This window comes from Catharus ustulatus, chromosome 6 (genome assembly GCF_009819885.2).
Source record: "Catharus ustulatus isolate bCatUst1 chromosome 6, bCatUst1.pri.v2, whole genome shotgun sequence".
Classification (NCBI taxonomy): domain Eukaryota; kingdom Metazoa; phylum Chordata; class Aves; order Passeriformes; family Turdidae; genus Catharus; species Catharus ustulatus.
The window spans coordinates 4619631-4636774 of record NC_046226.1 but is presented as its reverse complement, the minus strand read 5'-3'; the positions used below and the strand labels follow the sequence as shown (position 1 = coordinate 4636774).

Genomic DNA, 17144 nt, shown 5'->3' with positions numbered 1-17144 from the left:
CAGGGTGCCCAGGGAAGCTGTGGCTGCTCCATCCCTGGCAGCGCTCCAGGCCAGGTGGGACTTGGAGCAACCTGGTCCATGGAAAGTGTTCCTTTTTGCGGTCCTTATCAACCCCAACGGCGTGGAGCGGTGAACCCTTGTTCCCTCACAGTCCGAATGAAAGGATTCTCTCCTTCTCTGACACCTGCGGGGTCACACCTGAGGGCCTGAAGCTGCGGCACCACCCCAGGACACGGCGCTGTCCCGTGCCGGGCTCTCCCCGCTCAGCCCGCTGCCAGCAGCGCTCCCTCACACCCAGAGCGGCCGAACCGAGGGGACAAGGCAGCCCTGAGCGTGCCGAGGGCAGCACCCCCCGCTCGGCCCCGCAGCCCGGCCCCGCCGAGGCCCGGCGGAGCCATCCCCGGAGGGCGGGGGCCGCTGCGGAGCCCGTCCTGCGCCAGGCCGAGCGAGCCCCGCGAGCTGCGGCGGCCGCGCTCCTCCTCCCCCTCCTCCTCCTCCTCCTTCTCCTCCTCCTCCTCCTCCTGCTGCTGCCGCTGCTGCTGCTCTCCTCCTCTCCTTCCTCCCCCTCCTCTGCTCCCGCTGCTGCTCCTGCCCTGCCGGCTGCGCTCGCCGTCCCGCCCGGCCGCCCCGCGCGGCTCCTTCCCTCTATGGATGGGAAGGCAGCGCCCAACGGCGTGGCCACCATCGAGGACAGGATCCTGCGCATCACCGGCTACTATGGATATTACCCGGGATACTCCAGCCAGAAAAGTAAGGCTGCCTGCCGCCTCTCCCGGCCCTGCAGGGGGGTGTGTGTGCCCGCAGAGCCCCGAGGGTGCCCCGAGCCTCGGGGTGGCTCCGGGTGCCCGCTGTGCCCCGAGGGGACGCGGCGGCTCTGCGGCTGGAGACGGGGGCGGCGGCGCTTGGCCGCGGAACTTGGCGGTCCGAGCCTCTCCGGGCTGGCGTTTCGGGGTTTATTTTTCATTTCCAGCCGTCCCATCCGCATCCCCGCTGGGGTCGGGGGGGTTTTCTCGCTGTCTGCCCCGCGCTCGCCGCACCGGGAAAGTTTCGGTCCCGTGGGTCCCCCCGGGCGGGCGCTTCAGCTCCTGAATTATTCATCTTGCTCTCGAAACTAATGAGATTTTTCCAGAAAAGTGGGGAGTTGTCCACAATGGGGTGTTCCTCCGTGCCGCTTTAATACCAGACACTTGTGCTTTAGGGGGTTGGTGTTGGTTCGGGGTATTTTTTTTTCTTCTGTGTTTCTATTTATTTACTTCCTTTCAACGACTAAATAAAGCAGGTGGTCCTTGCAGAAATTCCTTTTTTTTTTTTTTTTTTTCTTTTTTCTTTTTTCTTTTGAAGTTTTTAATTAGGAGCAGCAGGCTTCTAGCAGCTGGGAGAGCCTTAGTGGGTTTCTGGAATTCTGCCGGTCCCAGTGCTCTGTTGGATGGGGAAAGTTTGGCTAATGAAAGAAATGATTCATTTTTACCACCAAGGAAATGTTTGCAATCAGGTTTTACTGTATAAGTAGTTGCTTTGCAGTTGGCAAAGCTATGACATGCCACAGCTTAATGAATAGAAGAGCAATTGAGGCAAAGAGGGGCAAAATAAAGGAAAGGCAAGGATCCCACTAGGGTAAGGTGAGCACTAAGGAGCAGGCTTTCTTCTGCATATTCCCCTTGGAATATTCTGCTTTTCAGAACAGCCAGTGCAATAACAAACCAAATCACAATTAATAAACTGCTAATATCAGAAAAACACATCCGTGGGCTTTTTAGGATGGAGGAAAGCCATGCATTGAAACCACTTAATAAATAAGAATTCCTGTGTGTAATAGCTGAAAAATCCAAATCAAGCCCAGTGGTTTTATCCAGTTGTTATTTGTGGCATGCTAACAGCATGACAGGTGTTATGGGTATTTATTTGGTGAGGTCAGTTGGTTTTTCTGCAGTCAGAGGAGTTGGGAAGAAGCTCTGAACAATCTGGAGGTATGGCTGGCTGTCAGTTCAGGGATGAATTAAGTCTGAGCCAGGTGGGACCTGTGTCCCAAATTCTGTAGTGGCTCCAGAGTATCTCTGCAGTGTGATTTACCAGAGAAGGGTGAGGATTCCGGCTTAATAGTTTGTTGCAAGTTTGCTTGGGTGGCAGAATACAATTTATCAGTCTGCAGCAACACTCCCACTCTGTATCAAGTTATGGATCTGAATCCAGGGTTGTCAATCCAAGTGCTCTGTGTGGTGCAGTGGGATTGCCAGGAGAACACTGCCTGGACAGAGAAAAGCTCTGTGAGACCAGGTTCTGCAGATGCTACAAACTGCATCTGCTGAAAAATTAGAAAGAAGCATGCCAGGAGAGGCCAAGGCTTTCAGAAGTGCTGACTCTTGGGATTTTACTGCAAGTCTTCTGGCCTTTTGTGCCTTTCTGGCTGGGTGCTGAGGCAAAACAAAACAATCAGTAGCTCGGGTGTTACTGTTGGAAGAAAATAAGCAAAATTTGTGGTTGTCATGTTTAAAGAGGAAAACTGCAAGTGTGTAAATCAGAGGTATTCCAACACTTGAGTGTTTTTGGGTAAATGAAAGACATGAACACCTTCTAAGCTGTGAATGCTTTTTAAAGCAGCCTCCTAAGTTTTGGAACCATCGTAATTTTTGGAGTGCTTGCAGTTGGCAGATGACTGCTTTATGCTCATGGCTGTGTTGTTTGGGTTTATAAAGCACTTGAATGCTTCTACAAAGATGTTCCAACCTTACCCAAATTAAAACCAGACATCCTTCAGGCATCATGAACATGCATCCCCTTGGCACTCAGCAAGAGCCACTCTTGGAGATCCTGCCTTGGAATTCTAACTCTGTTCCCGTGTCTTGGCCAAAGTATTGCCTTTGAGAGGTGCTGCTTCAAAGTTCTTGTTGTGGCTAACTGTTCACACAGATGCAGCACTGTAAACATGCACGGTGAGGAGTTTGTACTCTAATTATTAATGGGTTTGATGTCTCAGTTGATTTCGATGAGGGCGCGATTTTTGTCACCGCTATCCCAAGTCGGTTTTAGTTCGGGTGGACAATGCTGGTGCACACAGTGTGCTCAGAATTCCAGGCAGGTTCTGTCCATACCCTCCCCAGTGCCCTTTTATTGTCACATGTAGCACCTGCAGTCATCTGCCTGTGCTGTCACCTTGCTCCTGCCTGGCCCTGGAGCGTGCCTGAGGAAGAGCTGCTGTCCCCAGGATGCTTCTGAGCAGAGAGCTGGCCAGGCACTAGATGGGGACATGGTTTGGGTGGTGACAGCCTGCTGATGGTCACCACCTTCCTTGAGGCTCCTCTGTGTCCCCAGCCTGCAGTGCCCAGTTGGGGACAGAAAGATTCATTGAGGGAAGTTGGAGGCAGCAGTGGGTGGCTGCTGTCCTGCTCACTCTTGGGGGGTATAACAAGGAAGGTAACAAGGAAAGCCCAAGGTTTTGTGAAATGTGCTGGTTATTTGCATCCCTCCTTCAGTGGACTGGCTTGTGGTCCATGGTCCAACAGGAGACCATGCCATGGTTTCTCTGTGGGGAGGCTGAGGACTGCCCACAAAAAGCCATGAAATCTAATGATAAAGCACTGTGGTGTTAAGAGCTGTTATCACAAAGAACTGCAGCATTTTCTAGTGACTTGTGCCTCATCATCTATATCTACATACTTCAGACTTGAGGTGTGCATGTGATGATTCTTGTATTAATTTTAAGTCAGACACTTTTACGATTTTATTAATTCTTTAAAAAGTTGCTAAAGAAGGAAAATACCTGTTTTATTTCTCTGTAAATCATCTGAATGAGCAGAAAAATGTATTTTGGTCTGGTATTTACATCAATGCCTGTTGCAAAAATCCTACATCCTGGCTTATAAGAAAAAGGTACTTTGTGCTGAGATGAGAGGGGTTCTTCCTTATCCCAATGAACTTGTACTTGGGATGCATGGCTTGATCCCTCACTTCTTGCATTTTAACTGTGCAGACTATGTCTGAGGTATCTGGCTCTTGTGGGAAGGGAGGGAGGCTGTGTCTCTCTTCCAGCCAATTTCTTTAGAATTCATTATTTCCAGGGCATGGTGCTGTTGTAGATCAGATGCTCCATCCTCTGACCTGGGGTTGCACATGGTGCTCCCATGTAAGCTCCCCTTGTCTCCACGTTTTCATGTGGGCAATTTCATTTGGTCTGATGTAACTTTTTCATCTACACAAACAGTGGGAGACTCTGTTCCCTCTCCTGACCTTTGCTGTAACTTCCCATTCTTCTCTGACTTTCCTGCTGGCAATACAATCACATTTAGTGTCTCCAGGGTTTGAGGGTATGTATGGGCTTTGTTTTTCGTGGGCTTTGATTTTTGTTTGTTTGTTTTCTTTCCTTTTTTCCCCCACTCTTTCCAACTGCCACCCCATCTGCCTTTCATCTCAGTATTGAAACCTTTTTTACTTTCACGCTACAAATTTCCTCTCCAAGTCTGTCCTAACACCTTTTCTGTGCCTTCCGCTGAACTAAAACTGCTGCACTCAAAGTTCCTCATCTCTGATCTTCATCAGCTTCACCAAGTCAAATTTCTGCCTGTGTTGTCTTTCTGATAGAGCCCTTCCACTATCCACAAAGCTTTGCAGGATGCTCTCAGCTCTCAGTTCTGCATTTCTGTAATGCTGTTTGCTCAGGCCTGGGTGAGCACAGCACAGCTTTACTGAAAATGCAGTGGTTCCTCACATGGGCCATCATTCCCCTTTTCATTGTGCTTGGAGAGCTTCTTGTAACTTCTGGCTGGAGGGTTTGATTCCCACCCCTGCAGATTATGGACACCCATCTCCCTGAGGCCCTTGCTAGACTTTTAAACGAGTTCTTTTGGACATTATCCCACGCTGATTCGATCTCCCCTTTTCCTCTCCTTCAGCCTGACCTGAAACCATGGAGTTGTGTAAGCTCCTGGAAGCAGAAGGTGCTGTCACATGTCTGTGCAGCAGCAGGGCTGTGACATTGGGCTCACAGTGGGACACTGGGTGACCATGCCTGGTGGTGTGAGCTCCTCCAGCAGCGTGTGACCTTAGCAGTGCTTGGGGAAGTGCTGAACCTGCCCTTGCCAGGAGCACTGTGGCTGCCAGGAGCAAGCTGTGTGTTTTCCTGCTCCCCTGCAGGACAGCTCTAGCAAAGGTCTGTGGTTTAATTTGGCAAGTTCAGCCTCAAGTCAGCAATCTGAACTTAAGCACCAACTTAAGTCTGAACTTGCTCTAAGCCACCGGGCTTTGAGAATGCGTTCAAAGTTAAGTCTGTGCTTAATTGCTTTGCCTTAATAAAACTGGGATTAAGGCATGCTGAGCCAGCATCAGTGGCTTGACAATTCAGCTCTTGCTCCCTATGTGGAGGAAAAAGCTGTGGAGGGAAAAGCTACCCCTGGAACACTGGAGAGAATTCTCTCCTGGTTATCACAGCAGCTGTGCCAGCAGTTCTGCTGCAGTACAAATCACATGGCAAACCCAGATCATCTCTGCTCACTGAGCACCCTGCCCTCCTGGTGGCTTGTCACTTCAGCCAGAGGAGCAAAGTCTCTGTGTGTTCACTGGAGGCACCCAGCTGCTCCTCCAGCAGTTCAGAACACAGCAGGCACAGTGGGAGCCTGGGAAAGGGCACTCGAGGAATTGGGCTTTGACATTTGGGGTGTTTGAGGCTGGTTTTGTTGAGCTGTGTTTGAGGGGCCTGGCAGGGAGGAAGCAGTGTCTGAATCTCTGTGTGTTGAAGCCTTGGGGCTGTGTTGGCTTGCACCACCTGTGGCAGCTGTCCCTGTGCCACCTGGTAGCATTTGGGACTCCAGATGCAAGGCTGGCCTGGAATGAGCTTTATTTCAAAGCCTTTCCTTTCCCCACTGCACAGGGTTTTCCATAGGAGGTTGTGCTGCAGTGAGGGCTGGATTGCAAATTGCCAATTTAACAATTTCCCCCCCACCCCAGCTCTGGGACACAAGTGGATGTCATGGCACAGGATGCAGTCCTGTTATAGTTGCTTTTTCTCACACACTTGTCTCTATTTGGGAGAAAATAAAAGTATGGCTGTATATCAGCACCGGTAGCAGTAATTTATGAAGTAATTTCTTTCAGCAAAACAGATTTTATAAATGCTCCTTTGCTGACTAACATTGAGAAGATCAGGTTTGTTTTCTTTAGTGGAATAGGGCCAGGCTTTGTGTGGATTTCTGTTTGTGCTGGAAGGGGATGGCCTGGCAGCCTTGCAGAGGGAGCTGGAATATGGAACCTTCCCCTCACCTGGGGACATCAATTATTGAGGAAGTTGAGGGATCTCATCAGCTGGGAGGAGGGGAATCTGCTTCAGTCCTTGGCTTCCTTCAGGGACTGATTCATCCCTTGGGGTCAAATCCTGAGGAGCTCAGCTGTGAAACTGTGGAACTGGGCATGGATACAGTTCTGGACATCTGTGGGCAGGAGGGAGGAACCCAAACTGGGAATGACACCGTGATGAGCAGGGCAGTGAAGAGAACATCCGTGCAAGAGGGGGCTGATAGAGCTGAGCCTGCCCAGGATGGGAACAGGGCTGCTGCTCCGAACACATCTTGGGAGGATGAACAAGGAAATGTAGGAAGGAAGAGTTATTTAAACTGAAATTGCATGTTGGCACATAGGCAAATGGGTAGGAACAGGCCATGAATAAATTAAAGCTGGAAATTAGCAGAAGGCTGAGAGTAATGGCCAAAAATCTTGCACCGTCTTATGTACTTAAATAAGAATTATTTCCCAAGCTTTAAAGATGCCTCATAAAGATGTCTGCCAAGATTTTGAGAAAAATTACCCCTATTTGGCAGGGAAAATTGAGACAGTGAGATGGGGGGAGTGATGCTAATTTGCCAGAGGTTGTTCAGAACAAGCCATAAGTTTGATGGAGCAATCTCTGCCTCCACTGGTGACTGCACAGCAAGGCTGGTGCTGTACCTGGCCTGGTGCTAAAGGTGGAGGAGGTGCTCTCTATAGCTTGGTGGCTTTCTACATGTGCTCCCTGCCTGCTTTTGGGTTCCTCTGCCCTTCTGTGCTCATTCTGGAGTCACCAGTGGTGAATCCCAGGGCTCAGTGTGGGGCCCACTCCTGTTTAATATCTTTACTGATGATCTGGTTGAGGGGTCGAGTGTCCCTTCCATAAGTGTGTGGATGACACTCAGTTGTGTGTGAGTGTGGATCTGCTGGAGGGCAGGAGGGCTCTGCAGGGGGGTCTGGACAGGCTGGATGGATGGGCTGAGGACAATTGTGTGAGTTTCAGACCAGCTGCCAGGTCGTGCACTTTGGCCACTATAACCCACACAGAGCTACGGGCTGGGGCACAGTGTTTGGAAAGCTGGAAAAGGAGCTGGGGGTGCTGGTCAACAGTGGCTGGACATGAGCCCAGGGGTGCCCAGGTGGACAAGAGGCCACTGGCAGCTGGCCTGGCTCAGCAGTGGTGTGTCCAGCAGGAGCAGGGCAATGAGAATTCCCTGTGCTGGGCACTGGTGAGGCCACACCTCCAGTGCTGTGTCCAGTTCTGGCCTCTCATGACAAGAAGGACATGGAGGGGCTGGAGAGTGTCCAGAGAAGGGAACAGAGCTGGGGAAGGGCATGAGGAGTGAGTCATATAAAGAGTGGCTGAGAACTTAGGGGACTTGGCTGGGATAAAAGGAGGCTCAGAGAAAACTTCTCATTCTCTGAACTCCCTGACAGGAGGATGCAGCTCAGAGGGGTCAGACTGCTCCCAGGGAACAAGGGACAGGATAAGAGGAAATCCTGAAGCTGTACTGGGAGAGGCCCAGGTTGGAATTTCTTCATGGAAAGGGTTGTTAAGCAATGGGATGAGCTGCCCATGGAGATGGTGAAGTTGTGTGTTCAGGAAACAGCTGGAGGTGGCACCCAGTGCTCAGGTCTGGTTGACAAGGTGGTGATTGGTCACTTGTTGGACTTGATCTCAGTTCTCTTTTCCAATGATTCTGTGATTGTCACAGAAAGTCTTGCTGGCTGCCTGGCCCTCTGGGTGTTGGCTGGGATGGTGGCCCAGATCCTGGCCCCCTGCTGCCTCACCTCACCTGCACCTGCTTCACCTGAGGTGGCTTTAACCTTGCTCAATGTGACATCATCATGGAGCTGCACTTCCTTCTTTTCTTGTTTCACCCAAAAGTGTGGCTGCTGCACACAGCCCCTGGGGAAATGACCTGGATGTGCCATGAGCTCCTCTGTGCTCTTCTGGAGTGCACAGAAGGGATACCCCTCATTTTGACTGTCCTTCCAGCCCTGTCTCTTTGACATTGCCTTCCCCATCTACTCAGGCAGGCTGCAGCATATTTGGTCCTGGTTGAATGTGGTAAAATGATATTGCAAAGTGACAGATGGTCCTGGCAGACTTTTATCCCTCCAGTGCTTGCATTCCTGTTTTTTAATAGTGGTTTTAAAGGTTTGCAATTATTTCTTCTGCACATTTGGAAATTGATGGGCTTTTGCTCAACTGCCTGCATGGGAATTCACCCATGAAAGTGAACTTACTGTTTGTGGAAGGATTGGTGGCAGGAATTTTTTCACATAAATCTGCTGCTGAGTGATCACAGCGATGAATAATGAAAATGCCTGCAAAAAAAAAAAAAAAAGTCAGTGCCTCTTTGTGGCAAATGTGAGAATAGGGTGGGGGGAACAAAAAGCAAAGTGCTTAACCGAGTGGTTAAATTATTTACCAAGTGGACCAGCTCTACTTAGTGAAACTGAAAATTGTTTTTTCTTGTGGGGAGGCGAAGTGAGACTCCCTGGTGGCCAAAGGTTTGGGCTGGCCTTGTGCAGAGTGGCAGATTTCACTGCAGGGAGGTAGAGGCTGTGAGGCTGTGCTGAGCTAATGCCCAGGGTATGGCTTTCACAGAGCTGAAAGTGAGAGCAGCCCGGGCAGTGAAGTGCCAGCAGTGAATTTATTCCAAGGCATGCAGGATGTGCTCGAGTGACAGGCTTTTGGTGTGTCTGCCACACAAAGACCTTCCTGGTAGTCCTTTAAAAATGTATTGATTCTTCCTAGACCTCCCTTACAAATACTTCTGGTAAAATGGACTCGCCCTTCCCTGCATTTGGCTGGGCTGGATCAGGGGGAGCAGATGAGAGAGTGAGAAAGGTGCCTCTGTTGTCCTTTTTGTGGAGGCAAGGAAGAAGATTTGCTCCTGTTCTGGGTCCAGGGTGGAATATGATGTTTCCTGCTGTTTCTGGCAATCTGAAATCTTGTCTCAAAGCTGTCCAGTCTGTTTTGGCTGATACAGGAAGAGCTCCCATGCCTGTTTTGATTCTTGTTTAAGTTTCCAACTACATTTTGGGGGGAGAAGAAGGGAGAGGCAAGCACTGGCATGGCAGCTCATGAGTCAGTAAAACTCCACTAAAACAGGTCTCCAGATCCACTTTTAGACCAGTTTTAGTGCTGGCAATGAACTCTGCATCCAGAGTGAGAAAGACACTGCAGCTTGAGACCAACCTGGTGACTCTTCCAGTTTATTCCTTCTTGCTGCCTGTGGCACTGAACTGCTTGAGCAATTTCCTGCTGAAGCAACATCCAGTACAGCTGCCCCTTTTCCTGTGGAGGCTGAGTCTTCTGGGGGACTTCTAGGGCTAACACACCTCTATTATTAATGGGGTAGCTGGCAACTTCATGCAAAAAATACTGATTTTTCCTAGGACTCCTGGGAATACAACTCTGCCCTTTCCAGCTAATGGGTACAATACACCTGAATGTTCTGAGGACAGCACTGGAATCATCTGTGCCTGTGTAAGATAAGCATGAAACAGGGCTGGAACACATGTTCTCTGTCAGGGAGAGAAAATGAACCCTCGTGGTGTGATTTATATTCTGCATCATGAAGTGAGATGGCAGAGTTGTTATAAAGCAGTCGACAAATGCAGTCATTGCAACCCCTTTCTTTTGCATATCTGAATCCTGGAACTTTAAAATCCTTTCTTAGACAAAGCTTGGCATGTGGAGTGTGCAGCCCTGGAATTGTGTGGGTGCAGATTGGGGTTTTTCTCTGCAGTGCCAGAAATAACCTGTTGTGTGATACGTTACAGGGGCTGGGGTTTGTAGCAGCTTGTGTGCAAGAGGGATGCTTCAAAGAGCTTCACCAGGGGAAATTCTTCAGTGCTGACAGCATGGATAAGCAGGAAGATGAACTTTCTGTGGTGTTTCTACACCGTGGTTTGGACTTCTACCTGAGGAGGGGTGGTTCTATGTGTGAGAAAGCTTTTGTTCAATGCTCAATACTCAGTGGGGCTGCTAACACAAAGAGCAGGTGGGAAATGATTGAACTTTGCATTTACCAGGGACATACTTGATGAAGTCTCCCAATTTCCTATCAATTTTTTCTTCTTTCCAGGGTGGGATGGAATGAAGAAAAAAAAAAGTGAGGAATTAGATAAAAAACAATATTTCAAGAAATATTTCAATATTTCAATATTTCTGCAGTGAAAAAAGAGTCGAGGTCTGAAATGTAACTAAAGAAGTGCCACATTTCACATGCATTGGAAAACAAGCCTTGGAGGAAGGAACAAAAGGCATTTTTCAGCTGAAAGACTGATCTGAGCTGTTGCTGGTGTGCCAAGCCATATGTGTCCTGTCGAGGTGATTCATCCATACAAGCCCTGCCTTCTGTCCCTCTTCTTGGGGGGCCCTGTGGCAGCCCCAGGGCTTCTCTGTGCTTGTGCAGGGAGCACTGGGCTGATCTCAGTGTGCACAGCTGTGCCCTGCCCTCCTCATGGAGCTGTGTGCCCAGGAATATTCACTCCTATGTCCATCTGCCCTGGGATGCAGCCTTGAGTGATTGTTCAGAGTCAGGAGTTGTCCTTCACCCATAAATGCTCTGCAGCAGGGGAAAGTGGTGAGGAGGCTGCTGAACTGGGTTTTCCAAGGCATCCTGTTTGTTTCAGCGCTGGAAAGGAGGTTAATTAGATCAAATTAGGGCAGCTCTATTTCTAGCTGGGGTCTGTGCAGTGTTTTTGTGCACTTCTGCTTTGAAGTGAATTTAGAATGACTGGTTTGAGCATCCTGGTGGAGACAGGCGACCCTGGCTGTGGGTTTAGAGAAGGCAGCCAGAAGAAAAGGTGTCTGCATTTGGGCAGAATCAACAGAACTTCCTTAAACTTCGATATTCACTCTGTGCACAGGTACAGCAGTGATTCCTCTGAGAGCCAAAGACTCTTGGGCAGACCTGGAAATACCACTGGAGAGTGAGTGTGAAGCTGCAGTGCTCTCAGATTTTGTGTGCCTGGCTTTTAGAGGCACTGCCTCGAAAATGTGCACTTTAATTATTATTGGTATGAAATATTTATGCAGTTTAGTGAAGTTTTCCAGCACTTTGTGGAGATAAGAGATTCATTATAGTTTATTGCTTTAAAAAGGCAAAGAAAAGTGAGTGTGCAGCTCCCAGATTTGCCTTGTGTAGGGGAATGGAGAAGAAACCTGTCACTGTTGTTTTGCACATTATTAACAGATGTTGGGTTTGGTCTCTTGTTTTAGCTGCAATGTCAGATTTGCTGTAGGAACAGTAACTCAGCTGGCTGGGTTCAGATTTACTTTGGTTCCAAGGCTGCTCCCAGGCATGGGATGTTCACAACTGAGGGTGCTTTTGGTTTAATTGCAGACAAAACTTAAACTTTTAAACATGATTTTCTGACAAGCACGGCTTTGGAGAACAACACTAAGGTTCTGATAATTTTCAATTTTCTTCCTCTCCACGGTGAAACAGTGTGATACCTGGAAAATAATCACCCTAGGGCAGGAGAATCCTCTGGTGCTTTAATGACTGTTGCATTTCACCTCCTCCCTGTGGATGATAAATGGTGTGGGGCTGCCTAAAGCAAGTAATCTGATTCTGTTCATGATCCCCAAGTTTTTTCTTTTTCCCTACTTGGTACTGTGGACAGAAACTGCAGTTTAGAGCAGCCTGAGTTGCCAAATACCCTCCTTGCACACGAAGATAAGATTCCTAGGAATTAATTTGAGCATTGCAGGCATCTTCTGTCATGTTCAGGTGTCTCTGAAAGGCAGCTGGAATTGCACAGTGCACTTTGAACTGACTGTGTAGACACTGGGTCTTCTGCTGTATTTTTGCTTTCCCTGTGTGCTTTGATGACTTAAGCCACTCTCCATGGTCCTGACTTTCCTTTTCATCCTATCAGCCTTCCCTTCTCTCCCTGTCTGTGCTGTTGACTGGGCTGGTTGAAGGGATGATCTGAAAGGAAATGTATTGGGTGCCTTTGATGTGCAAAGCCTTTATAGGTTATGAACAAAAATTGTGTCTGTGTATTCCCAAACTGAAGAATACATGATTGCTGTTCCCAGCCTTCCTCTGAGAACAGGCTTTGACATCATTCATGCTCTATAATTCATGGTATTTTTGTAGCAGTGTGTTAAGGTCTGCAGGAGAGTGAAAGGGATCATTTAGAAAGGCAGGAATTGTCCTGTGCCTTCTGGTAGGTCTGTGACCGAGCAGCTTCCTGCTCTCTGGAGCTGTTACTGGGTCTCTTTTATCATGGAATAATTTTGCTTTCTCTTGGAGTGTTACTGTGTCTCTCTTTTGTCACAGAATCGTTTTTTTTTTAAGGATGATGTTGTGTTCCTTAATGTGAGCACTTGCTCCTTGTCAAACACATCCTCGTATGCCCCGTTAGGACTTGGCGCCTCGTTCCAGGGTGTTTCAAAAGCAGATTACAGAACGTCTTGTAACTCCTCAGCTGTTGGGTTTTTTAACCTGGTTTCTTAAGGAAACAAGGCTTATGTGAACACCATCCCTCTCTCCCTTCTCCCTCCCTGTGTACCTTTGGAATCTGTTGGCAAATCCAAGTAAAATTAACAGGAATTAGCAGAAAAAGTGTGATGCCCTGATGGACCTTATAAAAACACAGCTAAAAACGGGGGGCTCTTGGTTCTCCCACAATGCAAAAGCTGTAGGATTACCTCAGTCCTGGAGATGAGATGTGCTGCATCAGTTTTTGGGGATCTTGTCAAAGACATCTAGTTAACATCCAGACAGTGAGTAGCAGGAGATGTGCAGGGAAGAGAATAATGGAGTTTCCTGGTGTGTTTTCATCCACCCTTGATCTGTGCTTTGGGAAGCTCTTGGTGTTTGTCTGTTCTAGTAGCTTTTGATAGCTGTTTCTTCCAAGAGTTTGTAGGGATGTGACTTTGTCCATTTTGCTGTTATAGGATTTCTTTTCCCTGTTGCTGCTGGCTCTTTGAGTGTGGCTCTTGTGCTGAGGAATGAGGGTAACTCCCAGGAAATCTTGAAAGCAGGTCCTTCCCACCCCCTGATTTTGTGGAGAGAGGGGAGGAGAAAGAGAACAAAGTGTTGTCCTGTTAACTGTGAATAAACATCCTGTGGAGTTAACACATGTTTTATTTTGTAATTCCTTCCAGCAAGGAGATGAGATACTATCTTGGGAGGAGAGGAATTGGCTTTGGACTGTTTGGCTGCTTCCTCAGGCTGTAGTGGGATGCCAGGAGCCTCACAGGGCACACCTGCCTTTGTTTGGGACTTTGACATGATGCAGTGAAAAAACATCAAATGATGCCACAGGACAGGTTCAGGTTTTGGTCTGAAATTCAATCAATAAAAAATAACTTTGCAGAACCACAGCTACTGGTAAAGATCTGTGGAGCAGTGCAGGCAATGGTTGTGAGCACTTTGCAGTTTAAAAAAATGGAGAGAATGGAGTTGTTTTATTATGGCTACAGAAAATGTTATCAAATATTCATGATGATCATCTCCTCTTATTTGAAATAATAAATCCAAGGTCAATTTTGTACTTGTGGAAAACTGGTGCCTGACTATTGGCTCCTTATTTCTTCACTGGTGTAATGTAATGATAATATTTATATACTTTGCAAAGATATTATTATGTTTACAAGTATATCATGAGTCCCAGAGAAGGAAAAGTAAGATTCTCCCTCTTTCTCCTGCAGGTTAGGGACAGGCTTCTGCAGATTTTTCAGAGATTTTTCAGGGAAAGAAAACATTGTGCTCAAGAGGGCTCATATAAGGCATGAAGGTTTGTCTGTGAATGAATTTGATATTCAGTGTAACTATGAGTTTTAAAATAAACAATAAAGAATTATCTCCAGTTCTGTTTATTTTAAAGGCTAAGACCTTAAAAATTATTTTTATCACTCATGCCATCCATTCTGTTGCCAGTTGTGACATTTGTGACCTGTGTTGCAGATTAGAATTTGACATTGTGGTGACTGCACTGAGCAATAAAATATGCCCCAGGGGTTTATAAACAGGATTTAAAGCACCCATCCCATGATTGAATTTTATGATTATGTGGTTTTGTTATTTTTTTATTTTTCCCCAAAAGGAATGCAAGTTTTTAATGTCACCATGTGGCAACAACACAAAGCCTTTTTAGTCACTGCTGCTGCACCAAGTATTGTAAAGTCTGACATCCCTTTGAAGAACTGTTCTTAGCCACTGCTGCTATTTTTATTTTTGAGATGTTCTCTGTGGAATATTTTTTATTTTGTCCTCGTGTGCCCTGAATTTTTTAAACATTTTCAAATCAATCGAGGTCCTTCCCTCTCCTGTTTTTTCCCCACTCTTATTAACTTTTACTGGACTGTACCTTCGAAAATCTAGTTGAAAGTCTTTTTCCCTTGAACTCCAAGGAGTCTTTAGAGAAACATCTGCCAGAAGCACTGACCTACAAAATCTATTAGGCTCTTCCCACTGGTGTGAAGCTCGTTTATGTAATGCTGCTGGATGGGACAGCTCTGCTCGGGAGATGAAATACAAAATTCACTTCTGCTTTCATAGGCATAGGTGCAAAGAAGTGGCTGATACTGAGATGATGTTAAGGTGTTAAAAGTTGGATGTTAATTGTGGTCATATGTTACTTATCAGTTGTAATGTGGCAGAGAAGGGTGGCAAAAACAGAGGAATTAATTGTCCAAAAGAGAAATATTTATTCCCTCCATTTCTGAGCAAAGCAATAGTTTAGCATAAAATTAGTCAGGTTGATTACTCTTATTATAAACACAGAAATATAAACAGGTGATGGGGAGCATATCACTAGATGATTTTATAGATTTTCATAAATTATTTGATGATCTTTTGAGTTTGATGGTTGCAAATATAACTGGCAACTTATTCACACTCTGTATATTCCTTATAAATGTGCTGATAATAGGGAGTACCAGACAAAGTACCACAAGTTTATTCCTTTGCCCTCTGAAAGATCTTCCAGGGGTGGAGATGTGAAGGCATCTGCTCCATCAGAACATAAAAGTGGAAGCAAAAGGGGAAGTAAAATGTCATGTGCATGAAGTGGATCAGAGGAACAGGGCAACCAGACCATGAACTTGAACTTGCACTTTCCTGCTGTGGACTTGGGAGATGAGCTGAGAAAGTTCTGAAATTTTCCTCTTCAGTTTTGGGGATTTTTGGTGACATTTCACTCCAACTTTATCCCCACTGGAGGAGCAAAGTTAAAGCACAGCAGAGCCCATAATCTTCACTACATCAGGAGAAGTATATGGAGTGGCCAATATTATATCCAGCAGCTTGGAGCTGTGTGAGCAAGGAGCTGCTCAGAGCTGGAATAATTTGGAATGTAGTGTTTGGAGCAAATCTGGACCAAGTTTGACCTTTGCCTCAAGGCTGGTGAAAAGATGCCTTAATCCTTCTGCCCCAGCACCTACTTTTTAATGCTATATGTGCCCCAATTTGAATTTGGAGGAAAATTTTCTAATTCCCTTTGGCTTCTTGGACAGTCATCATCTTTATCTTTTTGGAGAGATAGAGGGAAGGTGTGAATCCCTTCAGTGCCATCCCCCAGGGAGCCCTGGCATTTCTGGAGTGGGCTGGGGGATGTTTCCCAGACACATTAATAAAGCTCCCCATCATGAAGTATCAGGAGGAGCTAACAGAATATTTATGCCTGCTCGTTCCCTGACCTTCCATAATTGCTCTGATTATTCTATTACAGCAGAACATTTTAAAGTAATTGTGGAGATTGGATGCAAGTGGGAAGCCACAAAGGCTCTCCTGAAACTTGGCAAAATCATGGACAGGCATCCAAATTGTGAATCAGTCTGCCCTGATCTGCCTTCTCAAATGGCATGTCACCCAGGCTGAATAAAGATTTGTCCCTCCAATGAAGTTACATGGTGACAAGTGGCAGAACCTGACTTGGTTCTTTGATATTTTTGCCATCGATGCAGATTCCAGAGTCGGGAGTTTTGACTGTCTACAACGTTTGGGATTTGGCCACTTTTACAAAAATTGTCATTGGTGAGCTCTGGGGTTTGAGCAGTGATGATCTGGTGAGCAGATTGCAGAGCTGGCAGAGGTGTGGACAAATAACTTGTGTCCAAGTGGGCAGGGTGACCTGGATCATTCTGAGTGCATAAGTGCCTGATCCCTTCTGAAAACATCTGTGGTGGGGATTGCCCACCTTCAGGCACTCTGTTCCAGTGCTTCATTTACTATGGTTTGCTCATCTTTTTGTTCTAATTCAGACTCAGTTTTTTCCTAGTACTTTGTGACTGGTCTCCTCCTTTGCAGTAATATCTTACAGATTTCAGAATCCTTTTTTTCTTGTTTTCCTTCATCTTTACTAAACAAACCAAATTCTTCCACTCATACTGTGTAGTCATTCTTTCTGGAAATTTTTTTCTTGTCTTTATCTTCTGAAGTCCATGCAGTAGCCATCACCTTACTTAAAATTTTGTTCCTCAAATTGGACCCAGGTTTTCAGTTGAGGTCTCACCAGTGCAGCCTGGTGGAGAAGAATTTACTTCATATCCTTGATGTTCATTGTTCATCTCACTTTTGTGTCTGAATTTTTTTGGCAGCTGTATACAAAGTGATGCAGCTTCAGCTTGGGGTGTCCACTAAAAACCCCAGTGCTCTTCTAGAAAACTGCAGTTCCCTGAACTGTGTCTGTACAGCTCAGTCTCCACTTAGGTGGGAATAACCTTTCACTTTTTGCAAATAATTCTTTATCCAGGTGATTTCTCCATGTTGTTAAAATAATTCCAGTTCTTTCTTCAATGTCCTTGGAGCCTTCTTGTGTAACATAACTTTAAGCACCACAATTAAGCTCCCTATGATCGAAATAACAAATACTAAAAGGCCCCTCACATAAAATCCTTTTTATGGGACCCACTGATGGCA

At 46.6% G+C, this 17144-nt stretch overlaps 1 protein-coding gene across 2 annotated transcripts in view; it reads left to right on the top strand.

Annotated features, from left to right (window-relative positions):
• Positions 1-574: 574 nt before the first annotated feature.
• SLC35F4 (solute carrier family 35 member F4) overlaps positions 575-17144 on the top strand; it is a 113676-nt gene continuing 97106 nt past the window's right edge. For both annotated transcript variants that reach the window (XM_033062928.1, XM_042779395.1), the window contains exon 1: positions 575-750. In XM_033062928.1, the coding sequence (XP_032918819.1) occupies positions 648-750 (103 nt within the window). In that variant the 5' untranslated portion in view covers positions 575-647. The remainder of the gene's footprint in view (positions 751-17144) is intronic.